This window comes from Salmo salar, chromosome ssa13 (genome assembly GCF_905237065.1).
Source record: "Salmo salar chromosome ssa13, Ssal_v3.1, whole genome shotgun sequence".
Taxonomy (NCBI): domain Eukaryota; kingdom Metazoa; phylum Chordata; class Actinopteri; order Salmoniformes; family Salmonidae; genus Salmo; species Salmo salar.
Window position 1 is genome coordinate 44153403 of NC_059454.1, and position 22649 is coordinate 44176051.

Here is a 22649-nt window from a genome sequence, read left to right on the forward strand (position 1 = left end):
AATGCCAAGAGTGTGCAAAACTGTCAGGAAAAGGGTGGCTACTTTGAAGAATCTCAAATTTATTTTGATTTGTTTAACACATTTTTTGGTTACTAAATGATTCCATATGTGTTATTTCATAATTTTCATGTCTTCACTATTATTCTACAATGTAGAAAATAGTAAAAATAAAGAAAAATCCTTGAATGAGTAGGTGTGTCCAAACTTGACTGGTACTGTATATTCATACAAAATGTAACTTGTCTGAAGTTGTGAAGAGATGAAGATAAGCCAGGAGATGGAGCAACCACTGTAGACATCTAGAAACTACTAGAAAATTCAGCTGAGAAAGAGGGTTGGCTGACCCCTGGTGGAGAGATGTAACTTTTCTCTGTAATAATGGGCTGCTGCACTGTGGCTTTGTAGTCTCTTTTTACAGTCATCTTTTCACTTGTCTTCGCCACAGCATCTCGGTTCAACACTATTGGGCATTCAGCGAATGAGCCTCCCCCCCCCAAAAAAAAAAAATCAGAAGGCTGTTGATGTTAAAAATGAAATTACTGACAGGTCATCACACCAATCAGACACCAAGTGGGCAGAGACAAGCAACTGAAAATAGACTAGTGGCTTTACAGATCCCAGAGCAGGGCCCGGTTTCCCAAAGGCATCTTAAGTTGCACCACTGATACATAGCGTTTATGCAAATTGAACAGACCTCAAGCCTCGAGGTTAACAAAGAAACATTTATCTGAAAGATATTTTTTTTTATCACTACAAAAAGTACAGTACATTTTGTGCTTTCAATACTGACTCTAAAAGATTATAACATCCTTCATTGTTTTAAATTGTACTACAATTGGCACAGTGTAAAAAGATTAAATAGGAAATGTCTGCAATTCTGATGGCTTATGCATGAGCAGATTTTATTTTTTTAACTATTCACCGTTTCCAGTTTTGGATAGCACCAATGTGTGTTGAATACATGGCAGGGCAACATGTTGTCCCACCCATAGAAATAAAATGAGTAGAATGGGCTTGGAACTTCTCACCGTGGCAATTTGACTAGTAAACTCATTCTAGTTCTATGGTCACACCACTGTAAGGTAAGATGTTTAAAACATGCGAAGGTGTAATTATACAGTAGCAACTTGCAAAAAAATCCAAATACCACGGAATAGTCCAAGTTCAATACATTTATTTATGAACCATTCAATTTCAACTTCACTCAAGAGATGGACTTATAAATTACAATGTTTGTCTGTCATTCAAGTAGTCTAAACTACTTCCAAATCAAACAAGGCTTTAGTTTTGCAACAGAGTTGTGCTGTTAATGTAGGATCGTTGAAAGAAGAGTTCATGAGAAAGAGAACATAAAATCTTAAATTCTAAAACCATTAGAATTACATTTAAATCAATAATGTCTCATTTGGATAAAAAAAAAATGTGGTTGATCAACCGATATAAATTGTAGTACAGTGAATTTGACAAAAAAAAGCCAATCATTTAATTAAAAAGGGCAATGAAACTTTTTGCACAAGAAAAGACAAACAATGTCACCATTTAAACCACACACACACACACACACACACACACACACACACACACACACACACACACACACACACACACACACAAATGAAATGGGAAAGTGCAAATTGTTACCACCTGCCAAACCATAAGATACTTTTTTGAATTTTGCAATTTGTTACTTAGCCTATTTTTATGTCAGTAATGCATAAATTGGCTGTCAAGTATGAAAGATCAGTCAAGTTTTATCAACATAAAGAATAAGTTCATCATGTCAATGTACACAGTAACACCAGTTATACAGTTTTTGACCTCTAAAATATACACTATGCTATACAGTCAACATCTCAACCTTACCCTCCGCAATCCCTTTTCTATTCATCACAAGCACAGCAATAAAATGAAAGCCTTTGACAAATAAAAACTAAAATGTTAAAAGTTCCACAGGTTTTATAAGGCAAGAATTTGTTCTCATCTTATACCCACTGCAAACTGTTTTGGTAATACACCAAGTCATTGATTTCTGAAGATGTTACGTTTCATGTTAACACAATAGAAAGGCACAGGGCAGCAGTCTCCTGATAACCCCGATGTAGCCTCGTGAAGTTAGTCAGAGTTGAAGATGCCCTTTGTGGCTCAATGGACAGTACAGAACAAAGAAACAAGCTTAGCAATTGACTAGCCTTGGACGCCAGGCTTCACTTGTTGGACGCCAGGCTTCGCTTGTTGGACGCCAGGCTTCGCTTGTTGGACGCCAGGCTTCGCTTGTTGGACGCCAGGCTTCGCTTGTTGGACGCCAGGCTTCGCTTGTTGGACGCCAGGCTTCGCTTGTTGGACGCCAGGCTTCGCTTGTTGAAAGCCCGTGACAGAGGCTAGCAGTCGACTGACTGATACTTATTCAAGCTAAGATATAGTGACTCAGTATAGGAGCCTCCGTGATATCAGCCAATAAGATAATCAGTTTATCAGAAGTCAATTGTTCCATATTACAAGTATTGTGTTTGCTTGCCATTTAAATAATGATTATTTACAATTCATTACTGTATGGTGCACTATAGTGAATACACACGTTTAAAGGTAAATATCTACACCAGTTTACCTTGTCTTGTGGCTGCGCAGACATATAACCGTAAGCCCGGTGAATAGCGTTACAGTTAAACAGGAGTTCCTTTTCTTTACACGATCGATGAGATCACTGTCATTCCCGCTCATACATCCAAGGACTTCGAATATTGTCCAGAAATAAACAGCTTGTCCGTTTTGTTGGTTCAGTTTGCTGCTGATATGTTTGTTGCACATCCTTTTTCGTTCCATACCAATTCAAAGTGGGTTTTAAAAGGGATTTCTTCCAGCAAGTCTGAAAGCTCGTAACATAGCAGTGAGCCGTTAAAACAAACCTAGAGATGTGCGGGGACAGAAACGTACGATGACCGATCGATCGCAGCTCTGAAAGTAAGTGCAGCAATAGAGGTGCAGGCATTTGTTTGCCTGAAGTGAGCTGTACTTGCTGGCAGTATTGTATTGTTTGAATAGTTGTTGATCTGAATTGTATCATGAAAAATGGTGGTTAGAGGAAGTCAGTTTCACATCGACTACCCAGGAGACATATATGCACTATATAGGGAATAGGGTGCCATTTGGGACATACACCGAGCCTGGTCTCAGATCCTTTTGCACTGTCTTTCCAACTCCTACGGTCATTGTCACATGAGGAGTTGGCAAAACGGCATAAACAGATCTGAGACCAGGCTAAGAGAGACAGGACAGATTATGGAAGGACAAGGAAAGGTTAAAGTGCATGGCGGGAAGCTTCCAGCTCGTCTCATTGGCTCCACGGTCCCATCCTGACAAACATGACGGACTGTGGACCCCTCAGGTGAAAGGAGAGCGCAAGGTACAGGCTGAACTAAAAACAAACCATGGAATGGATTGAGACGATAAACAAATCTCTACAGTTTTTGTCTCCCTCTACAAAACAAGATGCACAAAAATCATTATTTCTGGGGATAAAATCATTGATCGGAGTAGTCGGGAGAGAAGAGGGGAGAGAGAGTGGATGAGGGTATTGGCAAACGTCTCCTTGATAGGTGGACCTAAATGTCAATCAAAGAGAAGTAACCAATCCTATTCCTCCTCTGTCAGAGAGAGGTGAGGAGTGGTTGGATAAGCACCAGTAAGAAGCAGCTCAACCCCATGCAGACGGACATGCTGTAGCTTCACTCCCACCCAAAACCTCAATAAACATAGTAGAGTAGACTCTGGCCAAGAGAGAGAGAGAGAGCACGCACTTAGGCAGAAGACAGTGTAACAGGGTGGCTAAACTAAGTCCAAGCCCATTCACCATCGCCACTCCTGTTCTGCCACGCTGTGAATGTGAGAGGTCCGTTCTCAGGAGGAGCAGTCCATCCCACACCCCCGCCTCTCTCTCTGTCCATCAACTCATTCTTAGAGCCTCTACACACCCTCGCCTCCCCCCCAGTGGACTCCCATAGCCAGCCTTCACTCTAGTGGACCCCCATAGCCAGCCTTCACTCTAGTGGACCCCCATAGCCAGCCTTCACTCCAGTGGACCCCCATAGCCAGCCTTTACTCCAGTGGACCCCCATAGTCAGCCTTCACGCCAGTGGACCCCCATAGCCAGCCTTCACGCCAGTGGACCCCCATAGCCAGCCTTCACGCCAGTGGACCCCCATAGTCAGCCTTTACTCCAGTGGACCCCCATAGCCAGCCTTTACTCTAGTGGACCCCCATAGTCAGCCTTCACCCCAGTGTGTCTGGCCCTCCTGTCTGGCCCTCCTCCTCACATCTCACATGTTATAGGCCACGTAGATGGGGTCCAGCTGGTCGGCCAGGAACGAGTCCCGGAGGTGCATCCTCTGCTTCTCTCCCCGGGAGTTGATGGGGATGACGCCCGGGTCCACGACGACCACCACCCCCACGATCAGGTGGTGCTCCTCCAGAACTACGTTGGTCACCAGAGGCACCAAGTCCAGGGCCTCCTGCTCCGACCCGGCCAGCTCAGCCACTACAACCAGGAGGTTGGTCCATGTGAACACAGCACTGAGAGACAGACAGAGAGACAGACATGCACAAATAGTCAGTCATTATTCAAGTTTAACTTTCAACTGTGGTTCCAATGGCTCAGTGGGTTAGAGCAGTGGTTCTCACACCTTTTGACCCACGACCTGCAGTAGTTCAAAGCTTGCGACACCCCACGCTCAATCGCTGCGGAAATGTAGCCTGTCATTACAGCCATAAATTGCGATGCATTTTCAAAACGCAAGATACAGAAATAAACTGCGTTTTATACCTGCATTTTTAGCTGAAAGTCATTCATGTTAGCAGCCAATATCAACTAGGGATATCATGTCCCTTCTCTGGAGTCCAGAGGAACCAGAATTATACAGGCTATCTGTACATAGCGGAGGTTGCAGGTTTGGAAGGAAAGCAGGTTCCGTCTGCACCGTGTGCTATCACTTTGGACGGCCGCCTGCCTGCAGATACTCGTTGACAACTGGGGAGCCCTTTTATTCCTCACAAATTTCTATTTTATTTGTATTTATTACACCTTTATTTAACCAGGTAGACTAGTTGAGAACAAGTTCTCATTTACAACTGCGACCTGGACAAGATAAAGCAAAGCAGTGCAACACAAACAACAACACAGAGTTACACATGGAATAAACAAGCGTACAGTCAATAACACAATAGGAGAAAAAAAAAAAGTTGACATACAGTGTGTGCAAATGGTGTGAGGAGGTAAGGCAATAAATAGGCCATAGTAGCGAAGTAATTACAATTTAGCAGATTAACACTGGAGTGATAGATGAGCAGATGATGATGAGCAGATGATGGTGTGTAAGTAGTGATACTGGTGTGCAAAAGAGCAGCAAAGTAAATAAAAACAATATGGGGATGAGGTAGGTAGATTGGGTGGGCTACTTACAGATGGACTATGTACAGCTGCAGAGATCGGTTATCTGCTCAGATAGCTGATGTTTAAAGTTAGTGAGGGAGATATAAGTCTTCAGCTTCAGCGATTTTTGCAATTCGTTCCAGTCATTGGCAGCAGAGAACTGGAAGGAAAGGCTGCCGAAGGAGGTGTTGGCTTTGGGATGACAGTGAGATAAACCTGCTGGAGCGCGTGCTACGGGTGAGTGTTATGGTGACTAGTGAGCTGAGATAAGGCGGAGCTTTACCTAGCAAAGACTTAAAGATGACCTGGAGCCAGTGGGTCTCAAGGCGGCCAGTTTTATTGCTTCTTTAATCAGAACAACAGTTTTCAGCTATGCTAACAATTGCAAAAAGGGTTTTCCAATGATCATTTAGCCTTTTAAAATGATAAACTTGGATTAGCTAACACAACGTGCCATTGGAACACAGGAGTGATGGTTGCTGATAACGGGCCTCTGTACGCCTATGTAGATATTCCATTAAAAATCAACCGTTTCCAGCTACAATAGTCATTTACAACATTAACTATGTCTATACTGTATTTCTGATCAATTTGATGTTATTTTAAATCAACAAAAATATTCTTTTTTTTCAAACACAAGGACATTTCTAAGTGACCCCAAACTTCTGAACGGTAGTGTATGTATGAAAAATATGTATTCACACTCGCGACCCCCCCAAATCCTCCTTGAGGGGGGTTGAGACGCCCACTTTGAGAACCACTGGCTTAGAGCATGGTATTGTGGGTTTATAGCAAAAATATATGTCACTGTCAAACACAGCTCTGGGAGACAAGAGAGACGGCGACCACAACAGTCACACATCAGCTACAACAGTCAGCTTCAAAACAGTGCGAGTTACAGCTTCGGGATCCTAACTTTCATCTGTGTGCATAATCCAATCGGTGTGACTCGTACTCAGACCAGAGGCAGCCACAAACAGTCACCACAATCACATTCAGCCCATTCATTGAAACTGTGTGTGCTATTGGTGCCACTCAGAGACAGCAGCTATACATGTGTCTATATCATAGTGCTGCACGCTGTGCATGTATGCATGCACCCATCTTACATCTCAGTGATTCTGCGGTGTGTATATACACAGTATACACACTCCGTGAAGCATGTAGGTACTGTGTGTGACAACACCGGTCAGCGTGCATTTACCGTGTGTGTGTCTGAGCAGACAACAGAACAGACCGGTGTGTATCGTACCTCTCAGCGATGCTGCGGTGTGCCCGGGACACAGAGGTCTCGATGTCGATGGGGTGGTAGCGAAGCCCCCTGAGCTCCAACGTCTCATCCAACTGGCCCACCACAAACAGGGCGTCATGCCGATCTAAGAAGGGGGGGAAAAAGATGGTTCTGGTTGGAAAGCGCTATAATCCTTCATAACTGAATGATCAATCAACTGACTAAACACGCCTTGCATGACTAAGTGGAACTTCTCAGATTGGTTTAGTGTAGCAAACTGACGCCCAGGGTGAGAATCGCCACAATCCCAAGAAAGATATCTGACTTGGGAGAGTCCATAACATGCTCAATGCTAGGATGGTTACATTAGAAGGGTCCTTAACCTCCGGTGGACCCCAGTAGCTCGGTCCTCTTGACAAAGCCCAGGTATCCCGTCCTGGCCCACAGGGTGTGGGGCTCCCCGAAGCTCAGCCGTGTGTTGAAGTGGTCCGCCTGCAAGCTCTCCTCTCCATAGATGGTGTAGTAGCCACTGGAACTGTGGGGACTCTGAACCCAGATCTAAACAGAGAGAGGGAGAGGGAAATATGCAAAGGAGGTAGAAAAAAGAAAGCAAAGTGAAAGGCAAGGAAATGGGGGATGGGATTTGAACGGATAGTGGATTCGTTTAAAAAAGGACAAGAAACTGGGTGGAATCCTCTGTGCAATAACACCATTTTCAGCCATTCCTCAATGCTGCCATGCCTTCAACTCTAGTGCCTGTCTGCCAACTCACCTCTCCAAGATGGGAATCCCCCAGCGGTCCCCTGGTCTCTGGGTTCACGATGATCACCCTCACCCCTGGAAGAATCTGGAGACAAGAGGTTTGGGTTAAGGTTAACAGACAACCCCACAGTTTCATCAATCTCAACAATGTTTTTGAACAAGTCCACTGGTTCTTCAGTACAGTAGCTCGATGACTGAACATGATGACAGGACAGCATGTGTAACCTGACCACTTAGCTACCCTGATCAACAGTGACACAGCCACATACTGTCAGAAACCCCGGGGATACTTACAGTGCCTGACTCCATGAGGGAAAGACTCTGGGGGGCACCTCGCTCCACCAACCTCACCCTGGAACAGACACGGACAAGACAGACAGGGAATGAGACTAACTATGTCTCCGACACAAAGTGAAACACAACACTAGTAAATTGCATTCTACTATGGTCTCTGGCTCGGCAGTGTAGGCCACATAAAACATCTGAGCTCTAGTAAATGACAGCTATGCCTCGTCTTACCTGTCATGGCGGAGGGACTTCATGTCTACATAGACGGTGGAGGGGTCTGGTCCAGCAGTTCCCTAACACAGAAACAGAGAGAGGATTTTAAGCTGTATGTTTACCTGAGGTTAACCCCTGTAAATAGACCTAATGACGCAGTAAATTAGTAGCTGTGGGGTTGTATATTTAGTCTAATGAGTGGTTGTGTGAGACAGGGGTGAAGTTCAAAGAAAGAAAGAGAGAGGGAGGGAGGGAGAGAAAGAGAGAAAATGAAAGAAAGAGGAGGTACATGGAGATAGAGAGCACATGAGAGGGAGAGGGTTAGACATCATACATGGGGAGAGCCAGAGAGAGAGAAAGAGTGTGTGCTGGGGCCCACCTGTAGGCAGATGGCTAGGTTGACCCTGGATCCGAAGGCTGTGCTGACCGCGCGGGGGGAGAGACCCAGGTCTTTAAACAGCTTGGAGAAGGACTGGGTCAGGGTCAGCCGGGGACGCTCCTCTGCTATCACCACACAGCTCCTCACACACGACAGGTTCACACCCCGCGCCTGGAAATATAAAACACATACAGGTGACATCGCAATACAGAAATACACACAGGTTGGAAACAGACAAAACACACATTCAGCCACTGATGCCATGCGGTGGTTAAGAAGTATCCTTTCATGACCCAAACTGTAATATTCTGGCTCAGATGGTTTGATTTGTCATATTGTCCTTCCCAGCACGGTTTCAGCAACTATGGTGGATTTGCAACCAGGCCATCATCAGTACAGCTCAACTTGGCTCGGCTCAGCTCAGTAGTGTGAAAAGGGTAAGTGTGTGTGTCCCTCACCTTGAGTGCGTCAGTCTGCGTTCCCAGGCCCTTGGTGCAGAGCTCCATGACAGAGTAGGAACAGAAGGTGTCTCTGATCTTGTACTGGCTCAGGGTGCTCAGCCACAGAGGCAAGGACAGCTCCAACTCCATAGGAGGGATCAGGATGGACTGGTGACCTGAGTAGACACTAGACACACCAACGGTAGAGTATTTAATTAGAATATATACTGAAATGTATCATCTTGCTATTACAATGCCCAACCTTACATACACACTCACTGGGATGGAAGCAGCTGGTCTTTCAAGTACTTGGATCGTTTGATTGAGCTTGTCTGAAGAGCTGAATGGGCGGGGTTTGCCCGATTCCATTGGTTACGTTGAGCCAGCCAGACAAGCTCAATCAAGCACAGATCAAGTATTTTCAAGAAAACCAATACTATTTGAACTATATTTCATTTAAGGACCAAAAAATTGACAGCTGTGCCATACAGGTTGCAAATAGCTGGGAAGAGATTTCCAATGTACTGATTCCATGGCACAACAACGCCAGATTCAAAACTTGAGAGTTTTCTATTTAAATGATCATACCAAATTCTTGCAACCAATAGAATATATATATGGGGGATACAACCATCCCAGCTCTGCAGATCTTGCTGCGAAGAGACAGAATCATTAGATCACTTGTTTTGGTACTGTCCATATGTAGCTTGTTTTTGGTCGCAGGTTCAGGAACGGCTGAAGAATGACAACACTTACTTGGAGCTAACTATGCAAATAGCACTGCTGGGTGATTTGAAAAGTCATAGTCAATCGATCAATAATATAATAACTCTTAGCAAAACATTTCATGTTTAATTTACAGTCTGTAGAAACTATGAGAACAGAAAGGTTCAGAACCTTTATGAAACATCCCAGCACAGTTGAAAAATATATGGCAAATAGAAATCAAAACTGGACGGTGTTCAGAGATAGATGGGAGGGGTTGAGTGGAGCTGATGGGCGGGGCTAAAAACAACAAGATAACTCATGTAAAATATACTGTGTTGGGAAAATGTATATAGGTTCAGAACTTTATTGAAACAGCACAGTTAAAAATATGTGGCAAATAGAAGATAGATGGGAGGGGTTGAGGGGAGCTGAAGGGTGGGACTAAAAATAACAAAGAAACAATATAACTAATGTGAAATATACTGTGTCCGTAAAATGTATTAAGTATGTATAAGCCGGAAGTAGAAGCCTAAGTATTGTTGTCCATTAGTTTACTCCAATTAGGGGAGGGAGGATGGGGTTACTGAAAAATAATAAGGAAAAAATATATATTTACCCAAAAATATATGGGGGATCAGAAATGATGCAGACAATTACATTGATAGACGCCACAATCTATCTGCAATATTAAAGCTGATCCACCCATTAAATAATAATAAAACATTGTTTTTATATATATCTATATAACATATATACACTGCTCAAAAAAATAAAGGGAACACTTAAACAACACAATGTAACTCCAAGTCAATCACACTTCTGTGAAATCAAACTGTCCACTTAGGAAGCAACACTGATTGACAATAAATGTCACATGCTGTTGTGCAAATGGAATAGACAACAGGTGGAAATTATAGGCAATTAGCAAGACACCCCCAATAAAGGAGTGGTTCTGCAGGTGGGGACCACAGACCACTTCTCAGTTCCTATGCTTCCTGGCTGATGTTTTGGTCACTTTTGAATGCTGGCGGTGCTTTCACTCTAGTGGTAGCATGAGGCGGAGTCTACAACCCACACAAGTGGCTCAGGTAGTGCAGCTCATCCAGGATGGCACATCAATGCGAGCTGTGGCAAGAAGGTTTGCTGTGTCTGTCAGCGTAGTGTCCAGACCATGGAGGCGCTACCAGGAGACAGGCCAGTACATCAGGAGACGTGGAGGAGGCCGTAGGAGGGCAACAACCCAGCAGCAGGACCGCTACCTCCGCCTTTGTGCAAGGAGGAGCAGGAGGAGCACTGCCAGAGCCCTGCAAAATGACCTCCAGCAGGCCACAAATGTGCATGTGTCTGCTCAAACGGTCAGAAACAGACTCCATGAGGGTGGTATGAGGGCCCAACGTCCACAGGTGGGGGTTGTGCTTACAGCCCAACACCGTGCAGGATGTTTGGCATTTGCCAGAGAACACCAAGATTGGCAAATTCGCCACTGGCGCCCTGTGCTCTTCACAGATGAAAGCAGGTTCACACTGAGCACGTGACAGACGTGACAGAGTCTGGAGATGCCGTGGAGAACGTTCTGCTGCCTGCAACATCCTCCAGCATGACCGGTTTGGCGGTGGGTCAGTCATGGTGTGGGGTGGCATTTCTTTGGGGGGCCGCACAGCCCTCCATGTGCTCGCCAGAGGTAGCCTGACTGCCATTAGGTACCGAGATGAGATCCTCAGACCCCTTGTGAGACCATATGCTGGTGCGGTTGGCCCTGGGTTCCTCCTAATGCAAGACAATGCTAGACCTCATGTGGCTGGAGTGTGTCAGCAGTTCCTGCAAGAGGAAGGCATTGATGCTATGGACTGGCCCGCCCGTTCCCCAGACCTGAATCCAATTGAGCACATCTGGGACATCATGTCTCGTTCCATCCACCAAAGCCACGTTGCACCACAGACTTTCCAGGAGTTGGCGGATGCTTTAGTCCAGGTCTGGGAGGAGATCCCTCAGGAGACCATCCGCCACCTCATCAGGAGCATGCCCAGGCGTTGTAGGGAGGTCATACAGGCACGTGGAGGCCACACACACTACTGAGCCTCATTTTGACTTGTTTTAAGAACATTACATCAAAGTTGGATCAGCCTGTAGTGTGGTTTTCCACTTTAATTTTGAGTGTGACTCCAAATCCAAACCTCCATGGGTTGATAAATTGGATTTCCATTGATTATTTTTGTGTGATTTTGTTGTCAGCACATTCAACTATGTAAAGAAAAAAGTATTTAATAAGATTATTTCATTCATTCAGATCTAGGATGTGTTATTTTTGTGTTCCCTTTAATTTTTTTGAGCAGTGTATATCACACACACACACACAACCAGCCAAAGGTTTTGTTATTTTTACTATTTTCTACATTGTAGAATAATAGTGAAGACATCAAAACAATGAAATAACACATATGGAATCATGTAGTAACCAAAAAAGTGTTAAACAAATCACAAGGGGCCAGTACAAAAAAAAATGCACGAAATGAAATGTATGCACTCACTACTGTAAGTCGCTCTGGATAAAAGCGTCTGCTAAATTTGATAAAATGTAAATGTAAAAAAAATTATATTTGAGATTCTTCAAATTAGCCACCCTTTGCATTGATGACAGCTTTGCACACTCTTGGCATTCTCTCAACAAGCTTCACCTGGGATGCTTTTCCAACAGTCTTGAAAGAGTTCCCACATATGCTGAGCACTTGTTGGCTGCTTTTCCTTCACTCTGCGGTCCAACACATCCCAAACCATCTCAATTGGGTTGAGGTCATCTGATGCAGCACTCTCCTTCTTGGTCAAATAGCTCTTACACAGCCTGGGGGTCTGTTGGGTCATTGTTGTGTTGAAAAACAAATGATAGTCCCACTAAGCCCAAACCAGATGGGATGGCGTATCGCTGCAGAATGCTGTGGTAGCCATGCAGGTTAAGTGTGCCTTGAATTCTAAATACATCACAGACAGTGTCACCAGTAAAGCACCCCCACACCATCACACCTCCTGCTCCATGCTTCACGGTGGGAAATACACATGCAGAGATCATCCGTTCATCTACTCTTTGTTTCACAAAGACACGGCGGTTGAACCAAAAATCTAAAATTTGGACTCATCAGACCAAAGGACAGATTTCTACCGGTCTAATGTCCATTGCTTATGTTTCTTGGCCCAAGCAAGTCTCTTCTTCTGATTGGTGTCCTTTGGAGTCATTAAAACTCGTTTTTCAACCACTACACAAATGTATTGTTAACAAACTATAGTTTTGGCAAGTCGGTTAGGACATCTACTTTGTGCATGACAAGTAATTTTTCCAACAATTGTTTACAGACAGATTATTTCACTTATTATTCACTATATCACAATTCCAGTGGGTCAGAAGTTTACATACACTAAGTTGACTGTGCCTTTAAACAACTTGGCAAATTCCAGAAAATGATGTCATGGCTTTAGAAGCTTCTGATAGGCTAATTGACATCATTTGAGTCAATTGGAGGTGTACCTACATTTACATTTACATTTAAGTCATTTAGCAGACGCTCTTATCCAGAGCGACTTACAAATTGGAGGTACCTGTGGAGGTATGTCAAGGCCTAACTTCAAACTCAGTGCCTCTTTGCTTGACATCATGGGAAAATCAAAAGAAATCAGCCAAGACCTAAGAAAAATAATTGTAGACCTCCACATGTCTGGTTCATCCTTGGGAGCAATTTCCAAACTCTTGAAGGTACCACGTTCATCTGTACAAACAATAGTACGCAAGTATAAACACCATGGGACCACGCAGCCGTCATACCGCTCAGGAAGGAGACGCGTTCTGTCTCCCAGAGATGTAAGTACTTCGGTGCGAAAAGTGCAAATCAATCCCAGAACAGCAGCAAAGGACCTTGTGAAGATGCTGGAAGAAACAGGTTCAAAAGTATCTATATCCACAGTAAAACAAGTCCTATGTCGACATAACCTGAAAGGCCGCTCAGCAAGGAAGAAGCCACTGCTCCAAAATCGCCAATAAAAAAGCCAGACTACGGTTTGCAACTGCACATGGTGACAAAGATTGTACTTTTTGGAGAAATGTCCTCTGGTCTGATGAAAGAAAAATATAACTGTTTGGCCATAATGACCATCGTTATGTTTGGAGGAAAAAGAGAGAGTCTTGCAAGCCGAAGAACACCATCCCAACCGTGAAGCACGGGGGGTGGCAGCCTCATGTTGTGGGGGTGCTTTGCTGCAGGAGGGACTGGTGCACTTCACAAAATAGATGGCATCATGAGAAGGAAAATTATGTGGATATATTGAAGCAACATCTCAAGACATCAGTCAGGAAGTTAAAGCTTGGTCGTAAATGGGTCTTCCAAATGGACAATGACCCCAAGCATACTTCCAAAGTTGTGGCAAAATGGCTTAAGGACAACAAAGTCAAGGTATTGGAGTGGCCATCACAAAGCCCTGACCTCAATCCTATAGAAAATTTGTGGGCAGAACTGAAAAAGTGTGTGCGAGCAAGGAGGCCTACAAACCTGACTCAGTTATACCAGCTCTGTCAGGAGGAATGGGCCAAAATTCACCCAATTTATTGTGGGAAGCTTGTGGAAGGCTACCCAAAATGTTTGACCCAAGTTAAACAATTTAAAGCCAATGCTACCAAATACTAATTAAGTGTATGTAAACTTCTGACCCACTGGGAATGTGATGAAAGAAATAAAAGCTGAAATAAATCATTCTCTACTATTATTCTGACATTTCACATTCTTAAAATAAAGTGGTGATCCTAACTGACCTAAGACAGGGAATTTTTACTAGGATTAAATGTCAGGAATTGTGAAAAACTGAGTTTAAGTAGTTTGGCTAGTTTGGCTAAGGTGTATGTAAACTTCCGACTTCAACTGTATATATACATGCACACTATTTGAAGCCAGGTCTTACCTGGAGAGGCACCACTGTACAAAGCCCAGGCCGCAGTAGGGGTCCAGACAGATGGCTATTTGGCGTGAGGAGTAGAGCTCACACTGTAGCTTGATGGAGCGACACAGAGTACTGACCGCCGAGTGGGACATCTGACGCATACACACCACAGACAGAGACAAAAAAAAGGGAGAGCGAGAGAGAGACAGAAGACAGAGAAAGAAAAGAGAGAGATGCATTTCAATATATAAATCTGCAAACAATTACTATGGTGTTTTCCGAGTGGATACAGTATTTAAGTGCACATATACATTGAGCAAATATACTTTTTGTCTATTCATGTTACTGCAGAGCCCTTACCTTGACCCCAGTCAGCATGCCTGTGGTGGACACACTGAAGTCCAGGTAGGCCAGCATCTCTGCTGTGGGGGGCTTGTAGAGCTGGGGGGGCCGCCTCCTGGGGAGGTCGTCTAGAAAGGGAGTGGGAGACTGAACTTAGGAAAAGACATGACCATCTCAAAAGGTACGACTCTCACAATTAAAAGCTGTTGCAATTCATTTCACTTCACTTCTCTCCTTGCGGTGAGCTTTGAATAGGTTACCACCAAATATTTCAGATCAGTACCTGTGTCTATGATAGTGGGCCAGGTCTTGACGTTGACGCTGGCAGCAGCCTCTCTGGACCTCAGGATCCTCATAAGGGGCTGGGTGGTTAGGATACAGGCTGCTTTACTCACCTTTAACACAGACAGAGACAGGGACGTTAAGAGTAGATGGGGGCTCATTTTTCAAGAACATTTCAGCGCTCACCAAAGTTTTCATAGTACAACTATATGCATGTCTACATTTGATGTTGCTCATTGAGGCCAAGCATCTTTTATAAACCTAAAAGGCTGTAGCTGACTCACGTCGATGATCATGCGGACGGTGGGCAGGGTAGCAGCCAGGTTCTGGGGGTGAGGGGGCCGCACTGTTACAGGGATCACCCCCGCGTACAGACAGCCATAGAACGCAGCTATCAGATCAATGCCTGGGGAGAGGGAGGGAGAGAGAGAGATGGGGTGGGGGCTTTTAACAATAGCATATAACTGACTATTCTGAGGACTAGATTTAATTGAGGTGAGGAAGGGCAGTCGTAGCAGTCAGGTGTGTGTGTGTGTGTGTGTGTATAGCTCCTCACCAGGGGGGTATAGCAACACTACGTTGTCTCCAGTGTTGAGGCCTCCTCTCTCCATCAGGGCTGAGGTTATCTTCTCTGCTCTCTTATGCAGCTGACTACACGTGGCCGTGCACACCGCTACCCCCTGCAGGATGGAGGTGGGGAAACAGATACCATATGCAACAGAACAGCTGCAGCTCAAATTCACAGGAAAGTCTAGCAATTGTGACTGACCGGGGTTCGAACCCTGATCTCCTGCATGGTACCTGACTGTCAGCCCACTGAGCTGAAGGCACCGCAAATCTTCCAGACGCCGTTACTCATCAAGCGAGTACGGTTCCAAACTACCTCCCTAACACGACCATGTTAATGCTTAGAAGCTCATAAAGAAAACGTGTGAACATGAATGTGTGTGTCGTACCTTAGCGTTGAGCAGCACATAGAGGACGTGGTCAGGGTCGGTCTGGGCTCTCCACTGTAAGGCTTCAGACAGAAACTGGTGCTGAGAGAGAGAGCGAAAGCGCGAGAGAGGAGAAAGAGAGCGAGGGAGAGGAGAGATAGAAGAGAGAGCGAGAGAGAGCCGAGAGAGGGGGTGAGCTGTGACAGCAGTCAGGATCATTCAATACTGATATTACGATTTCAGTTCAGGACTTTTCAGGGGCTGATCACACAACCAAAGACCAGGGTACAAGAACAGGACGCTAAGGGTCACTGCAACTGGGGAGGGAGAACAGTTACAGTAGCAGGCTAGCAGCCACAGTAAAAACACACACTGATATAGTGAGTTCTCTGTTGCTCCCTGGACGGTACCATGCTGAGCTTGATTCCCTTCTCAACACAAGGGTACACACACAAATGACTACCAGTGCAAAGCAGCACATCTGACAGAGGCAACATGAGCAGAAGCAACACCCAGCTCAGCTAGCGGTAGACTTACCATCATGGTGGGCCAAGAACAGAGCTACCAGCGCCACCGACAGTAGAGACAGAACACAACACAACCTTAGGACAGGAAACCAGCAATAGTCACCCCTCCCTGACTCCATACCAGACATAAGGATCCTGCGTGGCCAATCTCTTTCGTACAACAATAAGGTTTAGTCAATGCTGGTATAATCAGTTGTGATGTGGTTTCTTCCAGGCGTAAGTCTGTTTAGGAGAGAAGACAGACAGTAGGGACCAGCCTCACCAGGTACGTTAAGGTCTTACCTTCCTGACCAGGCCTTCTTCCTCCAGCACTCCCAGCTCTCTGCCTGCAGCCTGGGCCATCCTCTTCCCCGCTACCAGGTTACCAACCATGATAGAGGCCGGGCCCACACCAACTATACAGGATAGGAGGATGGGAGAGTCAGAGATACACAAAGACTGAGACATTAGGCTAGCCAATCGTTGTCGCCCTGTTCTGTATACAAACACACAAGAGTTCAAGATGCGAGATACAATCCCGAATCACGGGAACTGAACTTCCCCCAACATTCAGGACAGCCCATCATCTTTACCTGGTTGTTTCTGTCGTGGTTTGGGAAGGTTGGTGACACAGGTGTGTGGACAGAGGAGGATGTTACATGGGTGCAGGTTCCCCTCTAGGAAGTTCTGTTTGGTCTCAGAGATGTGGATCCCTCCCAGCGGGGTCTTGGGTAACGTGTTGGCCGGCACCAGGGCCAGACAGTACAAACCCACCTGATGAATACTGTCTATTGCCTACAGAGGAAAACACAGCACAAGTGTTATGTTTAGCTAGGTGTACTAAACTAACAGTGTACATATCGATAGAAGATAGTATACCCAGCTGATGCTATTCGAGATGAATGCATAGATGACATGGTGACAGGGTACCTGTAGTACTCTGCTCATCCACTGGAAGCTGTCCTCTTCACTGGCATCAGGCCTCTGCTCAGCTACAATCACTATCCTCTCATCATAGAACACGGTCACTGAGAACACAGCGATCCTACACAAGGGGAGAGAGAGATTAGAGAGAGGGAGAGAGGGTCAGTCGGCAATAACACACAACCCTGTGAACTACCATCACACACACACACACACCAAAAGCAACGTACTCTGACAACACAACACACAGTACATCAGGGAACACCGTTACAGAGAACACACTGATCCTGCCCCGGTGCCGAGGGGAAGGACAGCGCGACCCCACACAGCACGGCACGCTTTCATACCACGCCCTCACGCCGCCCTCTTACCTCACTTAAGGTCAGCACAACACGGAGATTACATTTGAAACGGATCCAAAACGTTTCCTCCGGTGTCGTGCCTACTCAACAGGACGCGGAGGCTTCTGTATATCTCACCTCCCTCCTCAAACCACAATTCTACAAAGGCACACTTGAACACAGGATGTCACACAAGAAACCTGAGCCCCCTGACACCCACCTCCCCCGGTAGACAGTTTTAACAGGCTCCACGGCCAGGGCGGTGGCCACCAGGTCATCAGCATTGTGTCGTCTACCACTGACCGTCAGGAGCCCCTCGTTCTTTCCCACTACAAAGACCAGACTGCCCTGTGGAGAGAGAGGGAGAAGATCTTCACCTACTGCACATCGACAGACTAAAGAAGCCAATTCTAGATAGACAGGTTTTTTTTTCTATTCCTCCAGATCAGTAGAGAGCCTGGTCCCAGATCTGTTTGTGCTCTTGCCAACTCCATCGGTGTCAAGCCAAACTGTCTGGCCTCACTGCAAACTATAAGTGTGAACTTTTTAATCATTCAGCCAGACTGTACGGCAGGACAATTCCATAAGGATTTGGCAAGAGAAAGGACTGGCACCCAGGCTAGCTCAGTATGGCAAGTCCTACAATTTGGAGGCAAGTCCAAGGGGGACTCAATGTGGTCTTACCGGCCCTACGAAACCCAGCAGGCCAGTCCTAGTGAAGAGGATCTCTCCCAACGGAGCTCCAGCCTGGTTGACAGGAATCACCTGAACAGAAGACAGAGGGACACGTTCAGTTAGGGGGTTTACGGGAGGGGCCTGTATATTAAATATATTTCATAATGACCATCATTTCAAAAACATCACATAAACAACACTTTTAACGGTCAACACAACTCCTCAACTCAGTTTAAAGAGTAGAGACCATAGGCAACCATGCCCAGTGAAGAATAAAGGTTGGGTAGAGCTTTTAGAAGTGTAACGCTCTGACAGAGGGGTCTGTTTTTTAGGTTGATGGCTACACAACCGTGCCAGTACACCACACTGCGGCCAGAGACGCAGAGGCATGATGAGAGAGTTCAGTAAACAGTCCTCTCCTGACCTCAAAGGTGTTCTTGGTGACTCCAGGCAGGCCGTAGTACATGGTTCCTCCAGCCCTGGAGTTCAACACTATCTCTCCGATCTCATCTGTCTTACAGAGCTGCGGAGGGCCGTCTGGCTTCACGATACACATCAGGGCTAAAACACAAGAGGACAATGACATCAGAGCTGAAACACAAGAGGACAATGACATTAGGGCTAAAACACAAGAGGACAATGACATCAGAGCTGAAACACAAGAGGACAATGACATCAGAGCTGAAACACAAGAGGACAATGACATCAGAGCTGAAACACAAGAGGACAATGACATTAGGGCTAAAACACAAGAGGACAATGACATCAGAGCTGAAACACAAGAGGACAATGACATCAGGGCTGAAACACAAGAGGACAATGACATTAGGGCTAAAACACAAGAGGACAATGACATCAGGGCTAAAACACAAGAGGACAATGACATCAGAGCTGAAACACAAGAGGACAATGACATCAGGGCTAAAACACAAGAGGACAATGACATCAGAGCTGAAACACAAGAGGACAATGTCATTAGGGCTAAAACACAAAAAGCACACACACATAAGAAACTAACTTCCGAAGCTTCTTTGGGTCCAAGATAAGCGCGATATAAAATCAATGTATTATTGAAGCAATGACTCGAACACTGAACCAAGTAGACTTAACACCAGGGAAGAGACATTGACATGACAGTAAAAGCCCCACTGTTAAAGTAAGTCAGTGAGGAACAACTGTTAAAGGGAATTGAACCGTAACAGTACACAGAACGTGTGTACTGTAGTGTAGTGCACGGTGAAGTCAGTTCGCTGACCTCCAGGCATGACATGGCCCACGTCCTGTACAGTGAGGGCAGAGTTTTTATCCTCTGTGTTGACCCTGATGACCCCATGACTCAGACCGCCCATGGACAGGATGGCTCTGGCTGGGAGGGCTGCACCACGGGCACCAGGCCTGGAAGGGGAGGGAGGGAGGGTGGGGGAGATGGAGAGCGAGGGAGAGTAAGGGCAAAGAAAATACGGAGTGTGAGAGAGCTATGGAGACATGAGACATACGTTTCTCAATTGATGTGAAGAAGATTACTTTATTGTTCATATACTACATGAGCACTGGAAATGGGTTGGGTGTACGTTTCCTTAGAGGTTGTGTATATAAAAAAAATAAAACCCATTTTGTTCACAGCTACTGGTGCACCATATAATTCACATATATAATAATTCATATATATATATGAATTATTATATATGAATTATATGAATTATATGGTGCACCAGTAGCTGTGAACTGGTGTATAGTGTAGTACCTGCGGATAGCCACAGTGAGGGCTTCAGGAGAGGAGGCACAGGGGCAGATGACCTCCGGCTTTAACCCGTGAGACTGGAACACGTTGAGAAAGGCGTCGCACGACGACACGGACCCTGAAAGATATCACAAATACAGTGAGTGTGTGTCAATATTCACGCACAATGCAAACGTTTCTATACTTCCAATGTACTTTGGTAAGGTTAGATACAGTGCAACCTGTAATCCAATTGAGAATCTGTGGTATGACTTAAAGATTGCTGTACGCCAGCGGAACCCATCCAACTTGAAGGAGCTGGAGCAGTTTTGCCTTGAAGAATTGGCAAAAATCCCAGTGGCTAGATGTGCCAAGCTTATAGACATACCCCAAGAGACTTGCCGCTGTAATTGCTGCAAAAGGTGGCTCTACAAAGTATTGACTTTGGGGGGGTGAATAGTTATGCACGCTCAAGTTCTGTTTTTTGTGTTGTTTGTTTCACAATAAAAAAATATTTTGCATCTTCAAAGTGGCAGGCATGTTGTGTAAATCAAATGATACAATCCCCCCCAAAAAAATCTATTTTAATTTGAGGTTGTAAGGCAACAAAATAGGAAAAATGCCAAGTGGGTGAATACTTTTGCAAGCCACTGTATGATTGTTGACTGGCGGATGCACTGTAGCTTACAAATACTAAATCACAGTGTACCTTTGTAAGGACAAATAATAGTCTTGCGAATAGATAAATAAAGCAAGCATGCTTCATGGCTGCCATGTATATACGACTCACAGGAAAGGTTAAGGAGTGGTCCCTATGAGTGTGTGTGTGTGTGTGTGTGTGTGTGTGTGTGTGTGTGTGTGTGTGTGTCCAAAGCGTCCATGTGTCTGTAGCCCGCGCACGTGTGTGTGACTCACAGGGGTTGGCTCCATCGGCTACTATGAGCATGCGTATGGACGACAGGTTGGTGTCTCTCTGGTCCCTGTGAGCCATCATAGCCCAGTGGAGGTCACGACACTTCACCAAGGCGACACGTGCTGCAGGGAGGGAGGAACAGTAGGGACAGCTCAGCCTCTCACATATAGCAATTAATGACACAAGCGCTAATGCCAATTCCACACATTTAGGTTGCGTTCATTAAGGCACAAAATGGAAGAAACGTTCCAAAACAGACTGAAACAGAGGTAATATCTGAATTTGCTCAATAAGAAAGGCTTGTTTTCATTTTCCAGCAGACAACATCTGAAAACATTTTGCTACAATGTCTCCTAATGAACCTGACCCGATTTACCTAATCCATAGCATGCAGTTTAGGATGCTAGTCTCTATGCAGTTTACAATACAAATGCTAACTGTAGCCTTACCTTTGTGTATGTGGACCCTCTGCACCCAGGACATGGGACAGGCCTTCATGACAGCGTAGGGTACAGTGATGGTGTGGATCCTGTTCATCACACTGGTTAACACCCCATGCCACAAACCCATGTCCTTCTTACAATCTAGCACGTTGACCAACGTTTCTCCTGAGAGAGAGGACACACACACTCAATTGAAATACTTGATTTCAATCCACAAATCACATTACAGTCACGAAGGATTCCAACAGTTACACGGACACTTAAGGATACCGAAAGCAGCTTCTCCATATAGCTAGGCTGCCACAGGGCATTTGATAATAGCTTTATACCACACGATAAGTCTGTAGGCTACAATAAAACGAAACTAATTATGGACAGGGAAACACCGTGTTCCAGGAACAGTCTTGCTGCCTGCCTCTGTGGATTCCCCTCACAGGATCTAATGTTCTCTGAGACACAGAGGGTAAAGTTCCCTTTGTCTAACAGATGATCTGAGTAGAGAGAGGAGAGAAGAGAGAGACAGAAAGAGACAGAGAGCGTACAGGAGAAGAGACCTCAGGCCTGATCAATTATTTAACCTGAGCGTGAGTATTCGTGGTGAAGACAAGAGTAACAACATCACCCTAACCTCCTCCAAAGGTTCCAGTTCCTTTAGCTTCTTCATGTTCCTCCTTGCATAATTAACAAACTCGTTTTGGGTCATCTCTGTGTATCTAGGCTACTAAGAGTGCTTGAGTAGATAAATTGTCACTAAAACATTTGTACATTTTAGTCATTTTTAGCAGACGCTCTTTATCCAGAGCGACTTACAGTAGTGAATGCATGCATTTCATACATTTTTTCTCTGTACCGGTCCCCCGTGGGAATTGAACCCCCAACCCTGGTGTTGCAAACACCATGCTCTACCAACTGAGCCACACAGGAACAATGTGTCGGTGTGTGTTTTTCATGTACTGACCTTCACAGTAGTTGCAGGCCTGTGTCAGGGCCTGGCAGTGTGTCAACAAGGCTATCTTAGACACGGCTACTCCCATCACTGTCCCCTCTTTACTGGCCTTATACTGGAAGAGCAGAACACACACACACATAATCAGTCATAGAGTTAAATGAATTCACAAAATAAATCTGCGATACACAACATAAACAGAAAGACAAACGAGCATAATTAATATTATTATTATTATTATTTTTTTTAATCTGTCAAATAC

At 45.1% G+C, this 22649-nt stretch overlaps 1 protein-coding gene across 2 annotated transcripts in view; it reads right to left on the reverse strand.

Moving 5' to 3' along the window:
• Window positions 1-1157: 1157 nt before the first annotated feature.
• The window catches only part of dip2ba (disco-interacting protein 2 homolog Ba), an 82566-nt gene continuing 61074 nt past the window's right edge, over window positions 1158-22649 (reverse strand). For both annotated transcript variants that reach the window (XM_014135744.2, XM_014135743.2), the window contains 25 exons: window positions 22400-22502; window positions 21448-21606; window positions 21001-21120; window positions 20110-20224; window positions 19621-19760; window positions 18790-18926; window positions 18375-18455; window positions 17911-18038; window positions 17356-17470; window positions 17019-17220; window positions 16729-16841; window positions 15941-16021; window positions 15541-15664; window positions 15269-15390; window positions 14986-15097; window positions 14721-14830; window positions 14382-14512; window positions 8754-8922; window positions 8296-8466; window positions 7935-7996; window positions 7710-7767; window positions 7426-7500; window positions 7037-7211; window positions 6675-6798; window positions 1158-4566 (listed from right to left, as the gene is read on the reverse strand). In XM_014135744.2, the coding sequence (XP_013991219.1) occupies window positions 4314-4566; window positions 6675-6798; window positions 7037-7211; window positions 7426-7500; window positions 7710-7767; window positions 7935-7996; window positions 8296-8466; window positions 8754-8922; window positions 14382-14512; window positions 14721-14830; window positions 14986-15097; window positions 15269-15390; window positions 15541-15664; window positions 15941-16021; window positions 16729-16841; window positions 17019-17220; window positions 17356-17470; window positions 17911-18038; window positions 18375-18455; window positions 18790-18926; window positions 19621-19760; window positions 20110-20224; window positions 21001-21120; window positions 21448-21606; window positions 22400-22502 (3180 nt within the window). In that variant the 3' untranslated portion in view covers window positions 1158-4313. The remainder of the gene's footprint in view (window positions 4567-6674; window positions 6799-7036; window positions 7212-7425; window positions 7501-7709; window positions 7768-7934; window positions 7997-8295; window positions 8467-8753; window positions 8923-14381; window positions 14513-14720; window positions 14831-14985; window positions 15098-15268; window positions 15391-15540; window positions 15665-15940; window positions 16022-16728; window positions 16842-17018; window positions 17221-17355; window positions 17471-17910; window positions 18039-18374; window positions 18456-18789; window positions 18927-19620; window positions 19761-20109; window positions 20225-21000; window positions 21121-21447; window positions 21607-22399; window positions 22503-22649) is intronic.